Below are 17,949 nucleotides of genomic sequence, written 5' to 3'. Positions count from 1 at the left end.
TCGCGTTGTATCAACACATTATCGCCGGCACACGTAAATGTACATCTTTCGTATATCGTTGGTGGTGAGCGGGACGCGTACAAATCCGACTTTGTATACACTTTTTTATTTTGTGTCATTGTTCCGTTTTTTTTTTTTTTTTTTTTAATTTCTAAAGCTGAATAAAGCATCTTTTGTTTTTTTTATTTTAGACAGCTAATACTATCACTCTCTTTTTTGGTACTGTCGCACACAAAGTATTAGCGCATCTGCTACCAGTTTCATATTAAATATTAACAGAGGACCGTGGAACGTTTAGATTAGTAGGCGTTAAGATTATGGAGGTTTTACTGCACGTACATGCCATTGGTCTGTAATTAATAAACTTCTTTTATTTATGTGGTTATAAAATGAAAAATTACTACCGTCACGCATGTGTGACGTCACTCCCTCCACGGGAATCGATATGTTACATGTACCTGACAAGTAATAACGATCGTGTTGAAAACTATAGACGTGTGGCTATGCAATTTTCAAGCCGCATCACATATGGGAAAAGCGTATAAAAATGTTCTTCACGATATTATTCTTGAAAGTTTTACATCATGCTTCACGCAGTGTTCTGCAAAACCATTACAACGTATTTAAGTATAGCGTATTTAACGTATTTAAGTATCTCATCGTTATTACACATTTTCTCAGAATCTACGAAAATCATTGATCGTACTCTATAGAATTTCTTAAATTTCTTTCGAAGCAATCGACGTTGTGCTATTAGATTCTTCTGCGTGATTGATTTTCTCCACTTTTTAAAGTCTAAATATTCGGCTGTGCGTAAGCTTTGACAATTTACGATATCTTTTACGATTAAACTTTCATTAGGTAAGGATGGGCTGTATTACGCAATATCGCGCAATATCATGCAATATTATTGCAATGAAATTATTTAGAAAACATCGATTTCTGACATTTCTAATTTCTAGAATTTGCGAACTTTATAGAATTTACGATACAAATGTTGTCACGGCTGCAACGTGCAATAATAAAATTTCGATCTCGTCAACTGCAGAATATTCGAAAGCAGAAAGGGGACGCATGCCGATTTAGTAATTAAGTATATTAACGTAATTTTTCATCACGTATTTGATATTATGAAGCTGGGGATCATGGAAAATTTATGATACAGCGGCTGCATTAATTAATTCTTGTTTTAATTAAAGGGCGTCATATGTAAGTAGTTGATAAATTGCAGTTTTCCATTATGATATAACGCACTCAGTGAATGCCGATTATTAACCGCGTTGCGTGCACTGTATCTTTGTCATTTTAATGGAACAACGATCGCGATGAAATTAAATTTAGTGAAACGAAGTATGAAAATTCGATAATTGTCTCTTTGACGTTCGTATCTCGTGTATTTAAATACTAATACCGTTTGGTGTTAACGTACTGAGCAGATATATTGAAAATGGCGGTGAATAGTCACGTACAGCGTAATCAATCATGAAAATCATTCAGAATATTAAAAGATTTATTTGTGAAACATTAATTTTGGAATATTTTAGAAAGCTTTTAATTAACCTGTCGACATTAAGTCGTTTTTTAAACTTTTATAATAATTGAAACTAAGAAATTAACAAGGATAGATCAATTTTAATTAGATGATTTTAATCCGTGCAAATATAATGTAATTTGCTTTAAATAGAAATAAAATGACGCACGGGAAAGTAGAGCGTCACTGAGTGGAAAATTCATTATATGATTAACATCTTAAATTAAATACTAATACCAGATATTACAAAATATATATAATATAATATCCTGCAATTTTATTGCAATTCAGATCAACGATAAGAAGGAACGAAATAAGAGCATACCAAAGTGGAAAAGCGAATTTACATAGCGAAACATTGATACACAATCGAAACATTTGCATTGTAAGATACCAGGTAATAATGGATATCTTTGCTACCTAATCTCCAATTTATTCATTGTCTCGAATTTATCGTTTTTTTTTTGCCTTACCTTACTTCCATTTATATATATATAAAATATACGAACGTGGTCCGACCAAGTTAATGCGTTTAAATTGTTCCCAGACGTGATATTTGTCATGGTGGTTAGACATAAGAGTATGTCATCCTGTGTCCGACCGCAGGGATCGCCGTAGGATAGTTACAAAAGGACAGACCATTCGATTATCTCAGCGGTGCCTTTTGCGATCCTTACGAGACTGGACGAAAGTCCTGTGGACATGTAATCGAGTTTAGCTGCCTTCAGGAAGCGCGGCTCCTAGTTAGTCACATCTATGTCCAGAAGCCTGCCCGGGCCTAACTTCGTTTAATTTTGGTCGGATCTCTAACTCAAACTTTAATCTCTAATGGTCGAAATACTTTGTAACGAGGTGAACATCGTTCTAATTAATTTACGCGCTTGTTACGCGGTATTTGAGGCTTTAATTCGGTTTAAACCCTTTACGGAAGCAGGTTAAGGAGATTCGATCGTAATTGCGAAAATTATTCATTCGATCCTTGAACGACAGTATGCGTGTCAGGATATAAAGTTGCTAAAAATACCTCTATAATTTTCTCATCCTTGAACTTATTCCTTTCTTTTTACGTAATGAAGATGCTTGATCCATCATAGCGGTTAAAAGTCAACAGTATGATTACACGGCTATATCCGTGGAACATAGTTACAGAATTTTCTGAAATAATTAAACAAACCGAACGAATAATTCTTCATAATTAACTATAGGTGAAAGTAACTTAAAATTTGTTTATTATTAAAAAACAGAAGCTTTTCTTGCAATAAAATACCAAACCGGTTTGAACGATGAGCGATGCATACGAAAAAATGTTTTAAATTATTAATAACTCGAAAGTTGTTTCTGACGTACTAAACACGAGGGATTAAGCCTTGAGTAATACCTTTGGGCCATAAGAGACCACGACAGTTTGGATTACATTTGAATTAGGTTACTTAATCTTAGGGTATTTAAGGCATTTAGGGAATTTAATTCTATCTTGGAAATATTATAATATTAAATTCTGTCTGAATTTTTATTCGCTGCCGCTGCAACTTAACTCTGATAACTTTAATATATCCGTAGAATAATACTGCTGTTACTAAATGAACATATAAAGGCGGTCGCACGAATGAAAATTTCTTTCTCCCAGGTGGCAGGAAACCAGAGGAAAGACCGACCGCTCGTAGATCATCGTTTCGAGCAGTGAAGCCGGTGATGCCCTATGAAGTCGGAGCTGAAGATGAGAGTATGATGAACTTGGAAGCATCTCCTGTGGCAGTGGTTTCGCCAAAGGTGGTGCCTCCGTCTGTTTTAGGCCCTGACGAAGAACGTCGCACCAGACGAAGGGGCTCTCAACTGTGAGTATTATATTATCTATTTAATAATGCTTCCCTGCACAAATTAAGTGGCTTCCCTGGAATAATTTTATAGGGAATAAATTTGGGGATAGTAGCGGGCTATCCTTCAGCTATTCTAACTGTTGGAAACGAGTTTCGAATTTCTAATTTATGCCGAGGATTATCGATAGATTAATTTCAAGCATTATGAAGTTTGTAAAATATCCTCTATCCCGAATAAAACTATCTAGATACTTTGAAATGTTGTTATATTTTAGAAAGTATGCGCTTGACAATATATTGATCATGCTTGATAATAAATACAGTACAACATAGATATTCGTTATACGTAACATTATAATATTTCGTTAAGGAATATATTGCTTTTTATACAAAAATTTCGGCGTATTGAATTTCACGTTCGTTAGTTGAAAAGTCGCGTGCACTATAGAAACGAAATATAATATATGAATATTCGTTCCAGTGAATCAGAAGATAATGAAGCGACGAATGCTATCGTAAAAAATACACATGTAGTAGAAATATCTTGGAAGGTACGATGCTTGATTATTAATGCCAGTTACTGTAAATAAAGTTTAATCTCCTCGCAAGTGTCTTTTTAAATATTTCACGTTATCGTTTCTCAATCATCGATCGATAAGATTGTCTGTTTTTACGTATTTATGCGTGTACTTCGTATTTTAGACATGTGATACACAACTTGAAAACGGTGGATCAGCGTTTAGAATTACAGTTCTAGAAACAGCAATGACTACGAAACATATTTCTATACAGAGACAAATAGAATAAATAGAATTCGTAAAACTAACAGGTTGATAGTTACGAAGGTGGACATCCTGTTTCGGGAACGCATTTCACGTTGAATTTGTAATCGCAAACTTGTATCTCTTGATTGAAGCGCAGGCCGACTGGACACGACATGAGAACTGGCGGATTCACCGAACAAATGATAAAATTGCTGCAATTGCATCTATGAGCAATCATCATCTGCTTCTCGGTTATAAGTTCACAATCTTGTGCATAAGCATCTAGACTCTGTTGACTCTTACAGTTTACGCAAATCAGGAAAGCCACAAGAACAACGAAAACCAGGGCTAAAAAAGGACAAGAACAGGTCTGTCAGAATCATTTCTCTACGAGGTTCAATCCACTTTCGAAGCAATATTTCGGCTAAGATTTTGAATTTCATAGAAATTAGAATAATCGAGCAGAATGATCGAGAAATTTTGTCTTCCTATTAGTTCAGATAACGGAGATTTCACATTTCAATTATGCTACGTACTCGTTTTAGTATAGCGTGGAATATATACGATATGAAAAGAAAGCAATGATCAAGATTCTATTTATCTCAGATTTACTTTCGCGTAAATAGCTCAAATTCCAGTTCCTAATTCTCATTGACATTTCACCGAATAAAATATTCCTAGGTATCCATTAAAGTAGCTCGCTTACCTTTCATTTTGCGTTTGCGAGAGAAAAACGCTCTAAATATCCAAACACTGAGTTACCGTACACACGACTTGTCTGGCCAACATTTCAGGTTCGCTTTATATACTCCACTGACTAATTAGTTATCATTATCTATGTATATCAATGCTTTTGGTTTTATCGGATTTCGTTATCAATCGCTTCATGGATTATCGTCATTAAATGTGCAATTTACTATGTCGCGATTACTTCTCTTTTATTCTTTTAATAGTTCGGTATATTGAAGAAAAGCTTCGTGTTTGAGGAGTAAGAAGAACAATAAGGAAGGTCGCAAAATTAGTTTTAAATAATTCAATTGACTGGGAAAGGAACAAGATTAAATGAATTTGAAAGCAGTTGTTTATACTCTGATCACGCAGAAAGACCTATATATTTATATATCTGATGTAAAGTGTTTATATATCGAAAAATCTCTAAAAGTAGACATTCTTTTCTTTTAGTTTCTCCAAATGTTTCCAAACTGCTATCGTTTTCTTTGCAAAAATCCTTCGCAATCTCTCTCATCATCAATATGCCATTTATCGCCACTTAATTTTATCAGTAATTAATAATTGAAATATTTAAAAAATGAGCATTATATATAATCCTTCGAGAAGATCTACATACGTATGTGCATAAGCGTAGAATATGTGAAAACTGAATTTCAATTGACATTTCTTTCGATTTTAATTATTTGTGAAAGATCGTTCTCGACTCATTTGCCTTATGAGAATACACGCAATGAAAATTTCTTTGTGTTTTCTGGATAAACACGAGAACTAACAGATCGTTCCTAATTCCATGTCATTTCTATTAATCTGTTTCTCGAAATTTCTGGTACTCGTCTCTGTTCAAATACACGTAACAACAGATACTGTATTACAAGATACCCGTAATGTAGTTACTTCTGCCCTTCTTTTTGTTTGTGTATGACGAAACGGAAACTTTCGTGTCGTGCAGTCTATGTGTTCAGTGTTCAGCTTCAGCTCCTTTTCTAAGTCCTCGGAGACTTCCTCCCTACAAACGAAATATTTTCTCTTTGAAGAAAGAAGATAAGAGACCTACTTTCAAGAAATAGCAGCTCAGAGGGAACTGAATTTTACTTTGAATCGAATAACATTTTATGAATGTACTTTGAGTAGTTTGAATTTATTAATTCTCGATGAACATTGTGCATTTATCGTTATCCATGTTATTATATGTTGGACGTTTATAACGTACGGCTGAATTTCCTTGTGGTTCGTAAAATTCTCGTATCTTCTATCGAACAACATGGAAAAATACGTTTCATTTTTGTACGGCTTATCGACCGTTCGCATTCGATGCACATTTCAAATTTATGTTAGACGTATGTCTTTATGATATTCCCGAACCATTCCAGTTTCTTTATTGGCTCCTTTAGATATTCGTATTTATATGTTTTCATATCTTCGTAATACAGATGTCTTGTGTATCTTTACAAAATATTTACAGTTGATACTTGCAGATTTAGAGATTTTAACGTATAAATGTCTTCGTACTACATATCAGGACGCTAAGAGATTCTCAGGAAAAACCTATTCGAAAGGACATGTTCCAGAAAGATACTTTGAATGGTACGGATCTGAAATGTCTTTATGGAAAGGTATTTCGTTTTTTCCTGTTTCATTCGAAAACAGAGAAGCTTCCGGGAACAAATCTAAAGTTTGTAATCTTGTTCTTTCCCGAAACGAGTAAAGAATAGCAAATTATGTTCTTAAAGAGCGAAGACACAAAATGGAGGAAATTTCTTATATTGTAATGACTTGCGATTCGAGGGTTAAACTTAAATTCGTTTATCTTCATTAATAATTTATATTACACCAAAGGATACGTGTAACTGTTTCTGAAAAGCCTTGATATTACAATGAAACTTCGATTATCCGAATTAATTTCAGGATAAGAGAATTTTCGAATAACAGTTGTTCCCCTGATGTTCACCTTCATGTACGTATTTAAAAAAAGCATAAATAATGAAATAAAATATGCTAAAGCCTTATGAATTCAGGATCTCTTTAGCTGCTGAATCACACAACTTTTTGAGAAGATTTAATTCGTTAAGATTACACTCTTTTCGTGCCTCCTACCATCTTGACTCTATTTCCAAAGCCTCGAACTGCTTCGAAATGTTGAAGGATGTCATCATTACCGCATTATATTCATGTTCCAATCTGTTATTCAAGGCACACGTAACATTAGTCAACGTCACGATCAATTGAAGAACAATTCAGCACGTTGAAGTCATTCAATCATATCGTCGTTATCGCGAATTCTGATATCGTAGAAAGAGCGTTTCTGCAACAACACAGGAAGAGTTTCTCCCACACTTGTAATAATATTTTTCACTTCCTCCTGCGTGGTGTTTTCGATGGTTTTTTCCATGCTCTTTTTAGTATCACACATTTAATGGCCACCCAAGCAGATGCCACCATATAACAACGATACTTTTAATTGCTTGTGAAATTGTATCTCTCTTTTCTTGGTAGTTAACAAAAATTCTTCTAGAGGATTGAACTTTCTACATGCGAAACGTGCTCGGATAATGAAACGTACGGATAACAGAGGATTCGGATAATAGAGAATTCGGATAACGGAGATTCGGATAATCGAGGTTCTACTGTACAAATTTCCTCTTCGTCCGCAGTTTCTATTCCATTTTAGAATCAGCAGTAGAGTACACGTTGCGCCTGAAGACGCTGTACAAACCCGTAGCTCGTAATTGTTTTTCCAAGAGGAAAATAAGAAGCAGGCAAGACGTTGGGACGATTAAAGCGTTAAAAAGCGGTGTAATTCCCGGAGATCCCGTCCGTGAGTGGGAAATTGCCGGCATTTCCGCCCTTTTCTACCCTCGTAAGTGCAGGGCCGGGTGCAGAAGCAGCAAAAAGTCGAGTAGATCGCAAACACCACGTTCCCGCCACTACAGAAATAATTAATGCCACACTTATGCAATCTCCCGCGAACACGTCCTGCTTCGGCTGCAGCCTCGTTTCTCCTGTACACGGGTAATCGTAGTTTCGCGCATCCATCCGAATTTCCGCGAATTCTCAGCCGTGTCCCCGCCAACTGGCTTCTTATTAATATCCGGCACGAGGCTGTTTCTCGATTTTCATTAGGTTTGCGTACTTACGAATTACGCCGGCAATTGCATTCTCCTCGAAGACGAAGGTGTTCCTTCGTTTTCGGGAAGTTAACACGATCTTGAAAGTAGATTAGACGGTGTTCCGTGTTTATACTGCGACATTCAGAGGGAAACACACGTTTTGTTTTCGACGATTTCAAAATCAGAATTACCTATTCATTTGGTGGACGTAATTACAATGAAAATTATCAACTTTCATGGAATTTGATACTGATTCATATACGTGTAATTGTAAATATAATGTAGAACATCAAGAGATATTGTTTGGATCGAAGTTGATATATCGCTTCGATTAACAATGCTTTTGTAAAAACGCATTTAATGCTTGCTCGAGTAACAAAAAGCTCCGTTGACAAAGGTGAAAGAAGAGAGGGATAGGGAAAGAACAAAAGGATGAAACATCGATGGTATTTTATCTCCGTTTTTGTATTTCTAATCGTTCCGACACGATACTCTATGTATTCTGTGTGTAATGCTTCAATCACCGATTTTGTCTCGATTTTTATCCGCGGATCGGAATATAGTTTTTATTTCTTCAAATAAACGACAATGTTCTATTTTACGATCCACAAGTGTATCCGAACGATGGATCGAATGTAAAGAACATAGGAATTACACGGGACTCGATGAATTCACCAGTTATCAAAATATTTCTCACACTATCATCGCAGCTTCGTCCGCAATAACGAAAGATAGACACGATGAAAGCAAAAGAAGCTACCAATTAAAATTTTTAATTCTTAAAATTAATCGATAAATGCTACGTTTGTTGCACAATTAATCGGGTAATAAATCATATTTTCTCATAATCCACATAAATCTATGATATATTCAAAGCAATAAACGAAGACAATAAAGAAAGCAATAAAAAGTAATAAACAAAAATAATAACTCCATTAAAATTCCTCCAGAATTTTGTAAAAAGCTAATAAGATACAAGAACGTTGGGACGATTCAAATAATCATTAATTTACAATTTACAACTACGATAAAATCAACGATTTTTGTAAATTCGTGACAATATTGACGATATCAGTTAATCGTAATTAGAAAATCCACACGTGTAACAAATTTCACTTAAAAGGTCAATTTCCATATATTTGAAACTCTCCAAGCTCTTACAGAACTGCTTGTAGCACACTGTGATATATCGAATCCAATATCAAGGTCGCAATGCAATGTTGCGCAGAGCCATTAAGGTGATCTGGCAAAGAGTTAAGTAAAGGTCAGCCAATCGCAACCGAACCGGGGATTAAAATCACTGACCGATGGTTCTTTAAAAAGAAACAGTTTGAGCTTCAACGGCCAGATATCAGACCGTTCCGACTGGCAAAGTTTTCAGAAACGATTAAAACTGCTGTGAAAAATATTTCACTGCGTTTTTTCCACTGAATTCTCGGTTATTGGAAAAGTTCGCGTGATTATGCCGGAAGATCCACGATAATTCACGACGGTATATCCAGCATCTCGCAACTTTTACTTTTCTTTTTTTCTTTTCTTTTTCTCTTTTTCTTTTCTTTTTTCAACGACGCTTAATCACCATCCCAGGCTTTTTCCCCCGTGGATGTATTCAAATCGGTCGTACCGATTGTTCAAATCACGAGCAAGTCGAGTAGAAACCACGCGGAATGCCGTGTTTCACCTAATTCAGCGGTTTTCGAGCATGAACCTACTTAAGCCACTCGATCTTCCCGACCGTGGCGAAAGCGTTCTAAAGTATTCTGGTCGTTTTAGCTGCTTCGCTCGAGAAGCAGATTAATTAGGATTTCGCATGGAAATGGAGAAAGAAAGACGACGATGACGAACATAAGTGCCCTCCGCCCTCAACCTCGAATCGGTACGTTTTTCTCTGCTAATTCAAATGTTTCTAAGCGAAGCAGCATTGTAAGGGGATTCGATTGTAATTACGGCTGAGTTTTGGTACACGAAATACCAGGGAATAGAATTCGTTGCTGTATTTCGACTAGTTGAAACGGTGTTGGCTCCGGTTTCATTCGATTCAGCTGGTCAGAACGTTTGATCGTTATTTTGTTGCAAGCTGAATTAGTTAATAGGTTGGTAGTATTTAACTTGCGCTGCCTATTTCAACGTTATAGAATTTACTTCTATTATTTCGTAATTAATTCTGTTACAGTGTTCGAAAGCATTAACGGTATCGTTAAGAGAAAGAGGAACAAAGAAATTTATTCTTTCTCCAAATGACTGCTGGTTGAGATTTTTGTATTTCATTTTGGAATCAATTTTTCTTCACGGAAAACACGAACCAAACACGTACTAACAGATAAACGCAATTAAATTCAGTTCAAAGAGGCAGCGAAAACGGCGCAGTGTCTCAAATCACGATTGTTCTCGTAATTTCAAATCATTTCAATTTGCACAAATTAATCGATTCATGCTACGCACGATTAATTATCGATACCGAAGCGAAACGAAATAGACAACGTGGAAACTGAATTTAGCAAGTTTCTGCATTGTGTTCTGATTCCACTAATAACGCGATGGAATTCGGGAATTTTAGCAAAACTGAAATCCCGCAAAACATTATGATTTAACGAACGAATAATGAGATCTACTTTTTCATCGTACAGTTGCAATATCGTAAACATGTATCCGTGTGTAGTAAGTTATTCTTTATATTTTCGATGACGAAATTATCTTCGCGAATTATCTCATCCAACATTTCCATCGTATGATTTTTAAACTGTTAGGATTTGACGCGAAGGTTATATGAAAAAATATATCGTTCGTGTGTAGTACGGTTTCCGCTTCACATAAAAATGAATTATCGATAGATGGCAAATTTTTATGGAAATTCCAGTTTTTATAAATAGGATTAAAGAAATGGAACGTAAATAGAGAATCGCCTCATCCTTGAAATGTTACAACAAGTACCTTACTTTGGATGTTTTATATATTTTTGCATATTATGTACATTCGAGTTCTTGTACATTCAAATCTTTCATAAACGCATAAACATCTACATGGCCCACGTCAAATATAATTTTCAAGTATGAAGTATCATTTTCAATTAATAGAATAAACCAAAGTGTTTTGTTCTGTTTATTTTAACAAAGAACGAAATAAATCAAAATATGTCTTCTCTTTATATAAAATATTAAAATTTTTGTGTAGGTGTACATTCGCTACAGCTAAGCTTCGATATTCCAATATTCCTTTTTAACTCCTACAGTCTCCTTTCCATCGTTCTTACTCCTCATCGATGCTTCCGTGTTCCGATATAAAAATCAACTGGTGACGTTTTGATTTCAGACCGGATATAAACGCGATAAAGGGATTGGTATCTTCGGGTTCTTCAGGAGCTGCCAAAGTACCTCCGTCGGCTGTGAATAGAGTCGCAGCGGAAGATCGTGAGCTTGCTCGACAAGGAAGCCTGGTGGATGGAGAAAGTATCAAGATCGTTATCCATCACGCGGACAATGACATGAGTAAGTATCTCGTAGTAGAATCTTTCATTAAAAGTATACTTCCAATGTTATTTGATATTAGCGCGTCGCGAGATTTTCATTGCTTCCTTCGTGCCCGAGGCGCGTTATCTGCTAACAATAACTTCGACGGTTATCTTGGTGCTTCGAGAATCTCTCACGGATCCTCGAGCAAAAGTCTTGCTACGTAGGATGCTTGACGTAACTAAAATCAGAGATATAATGTTCCACTAATACCGACGTTATCGGAGATCGTTAAGTAGAAGGGTGATACGGAGATTAAATGGACCCGAGATGCAGTCGAATGTTTAAATGTCGAATTTAGGTCATTGCAGTTGCTTATGGAACGAAAACGCGATTTACGCTGATCCAATTAGGAAAACGAATAGCGCGAGAAAATTTCTCTTTATTTATATCCTCTTCTCGATGTGATACGTGATAGCGTGTATTTCGTACGGGACGCTTTCGAGATTCGTAACTTTTCTCGTTAATTATCCAACGAACCTCGTCCTTGCAAGCTATTTCTCTCTTCTTTTTCTTGCTGAATGTAATTTCAATTTTATTATTTTAATTATTGTTTTTTTCTCTTTTTCCCTTGGATTATTTTACTTTGTATCTTTTTCTGTCCTTTCATCTCTTTTATTCTACGTTGTTATTTTATTTTCTCAAGTCCAACAGAGACGATATTATTCTTAAATTCTTGAGGGCACTTCTCTAACGAGATTCAAATTTCTATTTACGTTAGATTTTAAAGAGAGAAAAAGCACGTGGACTTTAAACGCAAAGTTCTTAGGAGACCGTGCTCATTGAATTAAAAAAGTCAACGAATATAGAAAGTAAATGAATTAGCGATGAAAGGAAGAACGAAGAACAGTTCACATTATCAGATTCTTTAAAGCTAAACATATAAGACACGGATAGGCAGATCCAAACAAATTCTGCGGTGTACCATGTTCTAAATAGGAGGTTTTCTCCCCTACCGGTAATTAAATTCCTTTAATTAGGAATGGGGAATTTAATTTGGTGGACAATCTGGAACCGTGCTTTTCTAGTAAAAAGCGGAATATCCTTGCAAGCTCATTCGTTATAATAGGAAAAAGCTTTGTGAACGTTGGAAGCGACATTTACAAAAATTGTTTGATAGTAATGTATCCGCAGGGGAAAAGTGAAAAAAAGTTGCGCATAAAAATATTAAGGCAATGAAGCGTAAAAAAACTGAGTAAATGGTAATGATCAGAGGAAATTTTGATAAAAAAGTTTGCGACAAAACGTTTCTAATAGTAGCAGTTTTACGTAATCATTCGTCGCTTTTTCCATCGTGCTCGAGATGAAATAGGTTATTTTTAATACTTTTCTCTCTTATTAGAAGGAGAAAGGAAATTTCATAAATTACTTTAACGCAGAAATTTGCAATTTCCATCGGGGAACAGTTTTCAGAGCTGGTTATTTCAAGCCGTAGGATTTTGTTCAATTGAAAAATTTTCCTACATATCTAACTTGAAAAATTAATTAAACGTCGAGTTTCATCTTATGCCGCGTATGTTAAAATACGCGATATTGCTATTTTTTCTACGTATTCAAAATATATTTAAAATAAGAAACGAGGTTTCTCATCGAGTTATAAAAAGCTCGAAATTAAAAGCAAAAGTTATTTTTAGCGAAAAGATACCAGAAAAGATATAGCGATACTCCAAAGTATTTACAACGATATCGCAAAATCCATATGCTAATATTCATACGATAATATTCTTGTCTGAATGCAAATATACACCGTGTACCTTGCTATATGCAGATTTGTGAGATAGCACCTGTTATTCTTCGCGTTAAGTATATTGTAGAAAAGTTTAGAATCAAATAAAACAAGATATGGAGAATCTTCTTCTCCTTTAAAGTCTCTTTGGATGTAACACCTGCTTTGGACATTTTTCAAAAGAATGAAAGTACCTGTATATCCGTCGGGATAAAGTTGTCCAAATAGGAAAATAAAAAAAGATGGGCTGAACATAAAGCAAGGTGAAGATTATCTCAAAAGATAAACCCGATTTTTCGATGCAATTTCTAACGGATCTAGCGGGATATGAAATTTTATCAGTTTACAGATTCCTGCGAAGGTCGTCATAAAACGGATATGAGAAGCTTTTCTACGATAGTTTCTAGAAAATTTCAATTTCGGCCGAAAATAGAAATGTCTAGTCTACTGGATATATCTAGACAGTTCAATAAATAATAAGCTTTATAAAAATTCCATAAAGTTCGCTTGACAGAGGTATATAACACAAGCACAGAACAAACCGAATGATACGGCACACAAGGAAATTGTTTAAAGAATGGACTTGCTTCGATAATGAAACGATTTTCAATTTTCTTAATGATGATCCTCGTTCAATTTGTTTCTTGAACTTGGACTGTCAATCTTTTCGTGACAACGCACATTTTGTCAATTGATGTTCAGTTTCGTTTCGCGGCTCTTCACGAAGATATCCAGCACTAGTAAAAAATACTAGGAGACATCAAGCCGCACTTTCTGCAAGAATGAGCATCGATCGGTACTCGAATTCGGGGTAAAGTATAAACGAAATCGCTTTCACGCTACATCGAGTGGAAGTCACGCGTCTGCATTATAAAAAGGAAAACTAACGTAATCTTCTTCGACGCGTCAAAGATTCCTCTTTTGTTACCAATTGACCGTCGGTATTAACAAAAACACCTTTCTTTATACTTTCCAAAATCGCTTGCCTCGTTGCGAGAAAGCAGACTTTTTTTTTAAAAAACGACTGATCTTTTACCGTTTATTCTATTTCTGTAAACTGAATAAATCGTTTTCTTAAATTGGAATCGAAAAATAAATGTCCACACTTTATTTTATTGTTCATTACAGCGCCATGGGTGAATGCAAAGAGGAGGATAAAACTGAGAAGAGATCCAACTTTGGACAAAGGGCACAGGAGTGAGTACACGATAATTTAACACGAATTCTTTTCTTTTTTACATATTCTGAATTTTTTTCTCTTTTCCGTATTATCCGTCATTTAAGTATAATACTAATCGATTTTTCGTTTCGTTATATACGAGATAGATAGACGTTGTAATACCTAGAAGCGGGGGCGTAAGAGCATGTTCAGCGTACACGATATTTTCCTATTTTTACTTTCGAATATCGAGCCACTATTCGAATCCAATCGAACGTTTAATGTGCGTGTAGATATTCAGGGATACAGAACGCAGTTAACCAGCTGGGTAAACGAGATAAAACGCGGTCATAAAGGTTGGTATAGAGCGAAAGCAATGAAAACAGTGACATGGGTCTAGCCGGAGTACGCGTCATATTTAATTATTCGTTGGGTTGCCAGATAAGTTTGCTCACTTTTCACTCCTTTACAGCAGCGCGGTAAATTGATCAGGGCATCGAGTTCTGAAAAATCAAGTACGACAAAACGAACGACGACCTTAATAGTACACATACAAATTAAAATTAATTTCTGTATCTAATATTTCATCATAGGCGAGCCTCGTGAATAGTATAAAACCGATACGCGAGTAATTCAATAAAAAGATATCGTACGAACGCATTAAAATGGTCGATTGTGTCCATTGTGAATGAAATTGTGAATGAAACCAATGATGCATGCATGAGTCTATTGCAACGAATTTACTCGCGTTAACGGTGATACTATAGTAGATACTAACAATTATTTCCAGTTTCATATCTCTGCAGTTTCATCCAAGGTATTGGTAAAAATGTTATTCGTCCATTGGTTGATTTTGCTTGCCTTTCTCATCAATTTCGAGCAAATTTATTAGCCAAAGATGGGGGAAAAGGGGTAGTTAACTAGAAGAAGTGTTGTTAAATCGAATGTACGAAGTATTTAGCTTGACCACAATTTATGCAAAACGTACGACGTTATTTAGTTTTTCCAATACGATAACCGTTTGTTGGATAAAGATATATGGAAGTCGTAAATCTGCGAAGTATCTTGTACTGAAAATTTTACAATCGAACAGAGAGCAGTAATGGCATTTTACAGAATCTTTCGAAATGATGAAAAGTATCACGAACAAGATAAATAATAATTCGGATAACTAAATAACTAGCGTGCTACTTTGAAATATATACGCGTGCTGTTTAATTAAATCAGCTATTTGTCAGAGACCTTTAGACGTTGTTGAAGTTCCAAGTTCAAAGTTCGAAGTTGAATAGTTTTGTTTGATTTAATGATGTAGCAGTGAATGGAGATAAGTTTCGTCTTAAGACGATTTCAGAGAGTACCAGCGTTTCATTGTATATTATCTTTTATCGTTGCTGTATAAAATTAATTAAATTTTTTATTTCCACGTTTTATCATACACACGCACATTTTTGACATATTGTGCGTAAATACTTAATAGACGGTTCTACACAGAAGTCCATTTCACGCTATATACGTAGAGATAATGTCTAAATGTGCGGCTCATTTCCCTTTGCGTATAGCCATTCTTCTCTGTCTTATACATTTTACATTTATATGCTATGGTTAAGGACAATTTCGTACGAGCCTTTAGAGTGCAAGACACAAAATGTTATCAAGTATACCACTTTAAGAGTACATCTACTACATCATAGAATATCGATAATAAAATATAAAATTATAGTAGATACTAGTAACCCTAAAAGATTTGTATCTAGTATAAATAATATTTATAATTATTCTTATTAATTTTGCAATGAAATATTTACAGTTATGCAAGAGTCCTTAACACTCAAGACAATACATATCCTTAAGGCTTCATACTTATCATATACATTACACCACGTTATATAATTACGATTTTGAGGTAATGACCAAAATAAAAAGTAAAAAAAAATGACAAAGCATTTAAAACTGTTAATGCCAACCAACAGAAAAATACGCGCATTACACGTGTTTCCAGTGTTATTTAAAAATTGAAAGGCTGTTGCTTGCAACACAGATTAGGTTGCCAATCTTTATCCTTTTTTGCATTATCGTTATAATTAACCTAACATCAACGTTGGATCAAATTATCGTTACAGGTGAAATTACATTTGAGAGGAAGTCGATTCCGTTGAATTTTGGTACAGCACGATTTTAAACAGCTTCCTTTCTTCCTATTCCTCTCGTCTCCAGTCGCTCTTTTTCTCTCGTTCCAATTTTCTTTAAGTGTCTATGTAAATAAATAGGTTTTAAACGATGTTCGGAGCGTTCGAACCAAACAGCCATAATTTCTTTCGAGGCAGCCTGTTGTTGCTTTGAAATTCAATTTTCTCGCTTCTCTTGAATTCCTCGTTCATTTCAGCGAATCTATTCAATGACGACTTCCTTTCATGCAAATATTTTTTTTTTATTCGCGCCTTGCGCTGTTTAGCACGGAATCACGATCCTTTTCAAACGAGCCTGCTGCGACTCTTACTCGTCATTGTTTGTCAAACGAACTCCTGCACAAATACTACACAACAAGTTAATAAAATTTCGCATTGTACGGGAATGATTTATTCAGGCATCGAGTAATTCCCTCCTTTGTCCTTTGTTTACTCTGGTCCTTGTTTTCACCAGTTCTATTATATTTATTTATGATTTACAACAAATGTGAATATCGTGGAAATTTCAAGCTTGAAGAGAAGTTGTTATAACGAACAGAATTTCCCTATTTCCAGCTACGTCTTACGGAAAGTAGAATATAAAAATGTATTACTCCCTTTAGATTTGATAGTCACCAATATTACTACTTTTATAGTGCTTTAGAAGAGTACTTTCATTTTTTGAGTAATTGCTTCTTTATCATCAACAATTTTTCTCTAAAAATGAAACTATACGCGACATGAGTTTAGTAGCACGGTAGTTTTTCATCTCATCGTGTACGTATGCAACGATCTTCTCTAATTTCCATACGTTTGGCTCGACTGAAATTCAATCGTAAACGATAGCATTGAAGTTTCTCTTCTCAACTCATGGATTTAAACACAAGCAGTTATTTTATTCTCTGTTCTTTAGAAAAACAATAGGAGAGAAATCAAGTTACATCGCATCAAACACACGATAGCGTTTCATTCTTTTAAAGGCATTTCAAATCAATTGTCCAGATAATGCGAAACGATGCAGAAATTACGAAAGCTACTTGTCGTAGTAAAACATTCATTTGAAATATGTTAAATATTTTCTTGACTTATCAGAATACTTTCTCGAAGACTTTCATTATGAAAACTCTATCATCTTTCTATGAAATAATAAGAAAAAATTTGTTTAATGACGAACAGGAATAACTCAAGATTTCTCTACCAGCATCGATGCTACTAGCTCGAGGAAAATTAACTTTCGGTATTAGTTTAATTCTGTTTACCGGAGAATTTCAATTTTAATAATCGATCTTATTTTTCCTTCTTATACATATAATTGGATATTCGAAACGATGTCCATAACTCGAATTAGGTGACAAACCTCATGAATATTTTAAATTCACAAAAACGCTATAAGGCATATAAAATAGGACATAGCGTGGTGGCCGTAGTTGGAAAACGAAAGA

General features: G+C 35.1%; 3 protein-coding genes across 5 annotated transcripts in view; 1 reads left to right on the top strand and 2 right to left on the bottom strand.

The window, feature by feature from the left end:
* LOC139987918 (cytochrome c oxidase assembly factor 3, mitochondrial-like) overlaps window positions 1-17,949 on the bottom strand; it is a 159,075-nt gene that overhangs the window by 95,642 nt on the left and 45,484 nt on the right. The gene's annotated exons all lie outside the window — the stretch shown is intronic.
* The window catches only part of Fife (regulating synaptic membrane exocytosis protein fife), a 150,813-nt gene that overhangs the window by 89,683 nt on the left and 43,181 nt on the right, over window positions 1-17,949 (top strand). The window contains exons 9-11 of the mRNA XM_072004736.1: window positions 3,159-3,366; window positions 11,261-11,436; window positions 14,312-14,380. Coding sequence (XP_071860837.1) covers window positions 3,159-3,366; window positions 11,261-11,436; window positions 14,312-14,380 — 453 coding nt within the window. The remainder of the gene's footprint in view (window positions 1-3,158; window positions 3,367-11,260; window positions 11,437-14,311; window positions 14,381-17,949) is intronic.
* On the bottom strand, window positions 2,744-4,955 carry LOC139987917 (peritrophin-1-like). Of its 2 annotated transcripts, none has more exons than XM_074111761.1 (3): window positions 4,819-4,955; window positions 4,176-4,460; window positions 2,744-3,422 (listed from the first exon to the last, which is right to left on the bottom strand). In XM_074111761.1, exons 1-2 carry the CDS (start codon window positions 4,823-4,825, stop codon window positions 4,186-4,188), a joined length of 282 nt encoding a protein of 93 aa, XP_073967862.1. In that variant the 5' UTR covers window positions 4,826-4,955; the 3' UTR covers window positions 2,744-3,422; window positions 4,176-4,185. The 2 variants fall into 2 exon arrangements, with proteins under 2 accessions (XP_073967862.1, XP_073967861.1); XM_074111760.1 differs by having other exon boundaries at window positions 2,744-3,364.

This window comes from Bombus fervidus, chromosome 6 (assembly GCF_041682495.2).
Source record: "Bombus fervidus isolate BK054 chromosome 6, iyBomFerv1, whole genome shotgun sequence".
NCBI lineage: Eukaryota > Metazoa > Arthropoda > Insecta > Hymenoptera > Apidae > Bombus > Bombus fervidus.
This window is presented reverse-complemented; position numbering and strand designations above follow the sequence as displayed.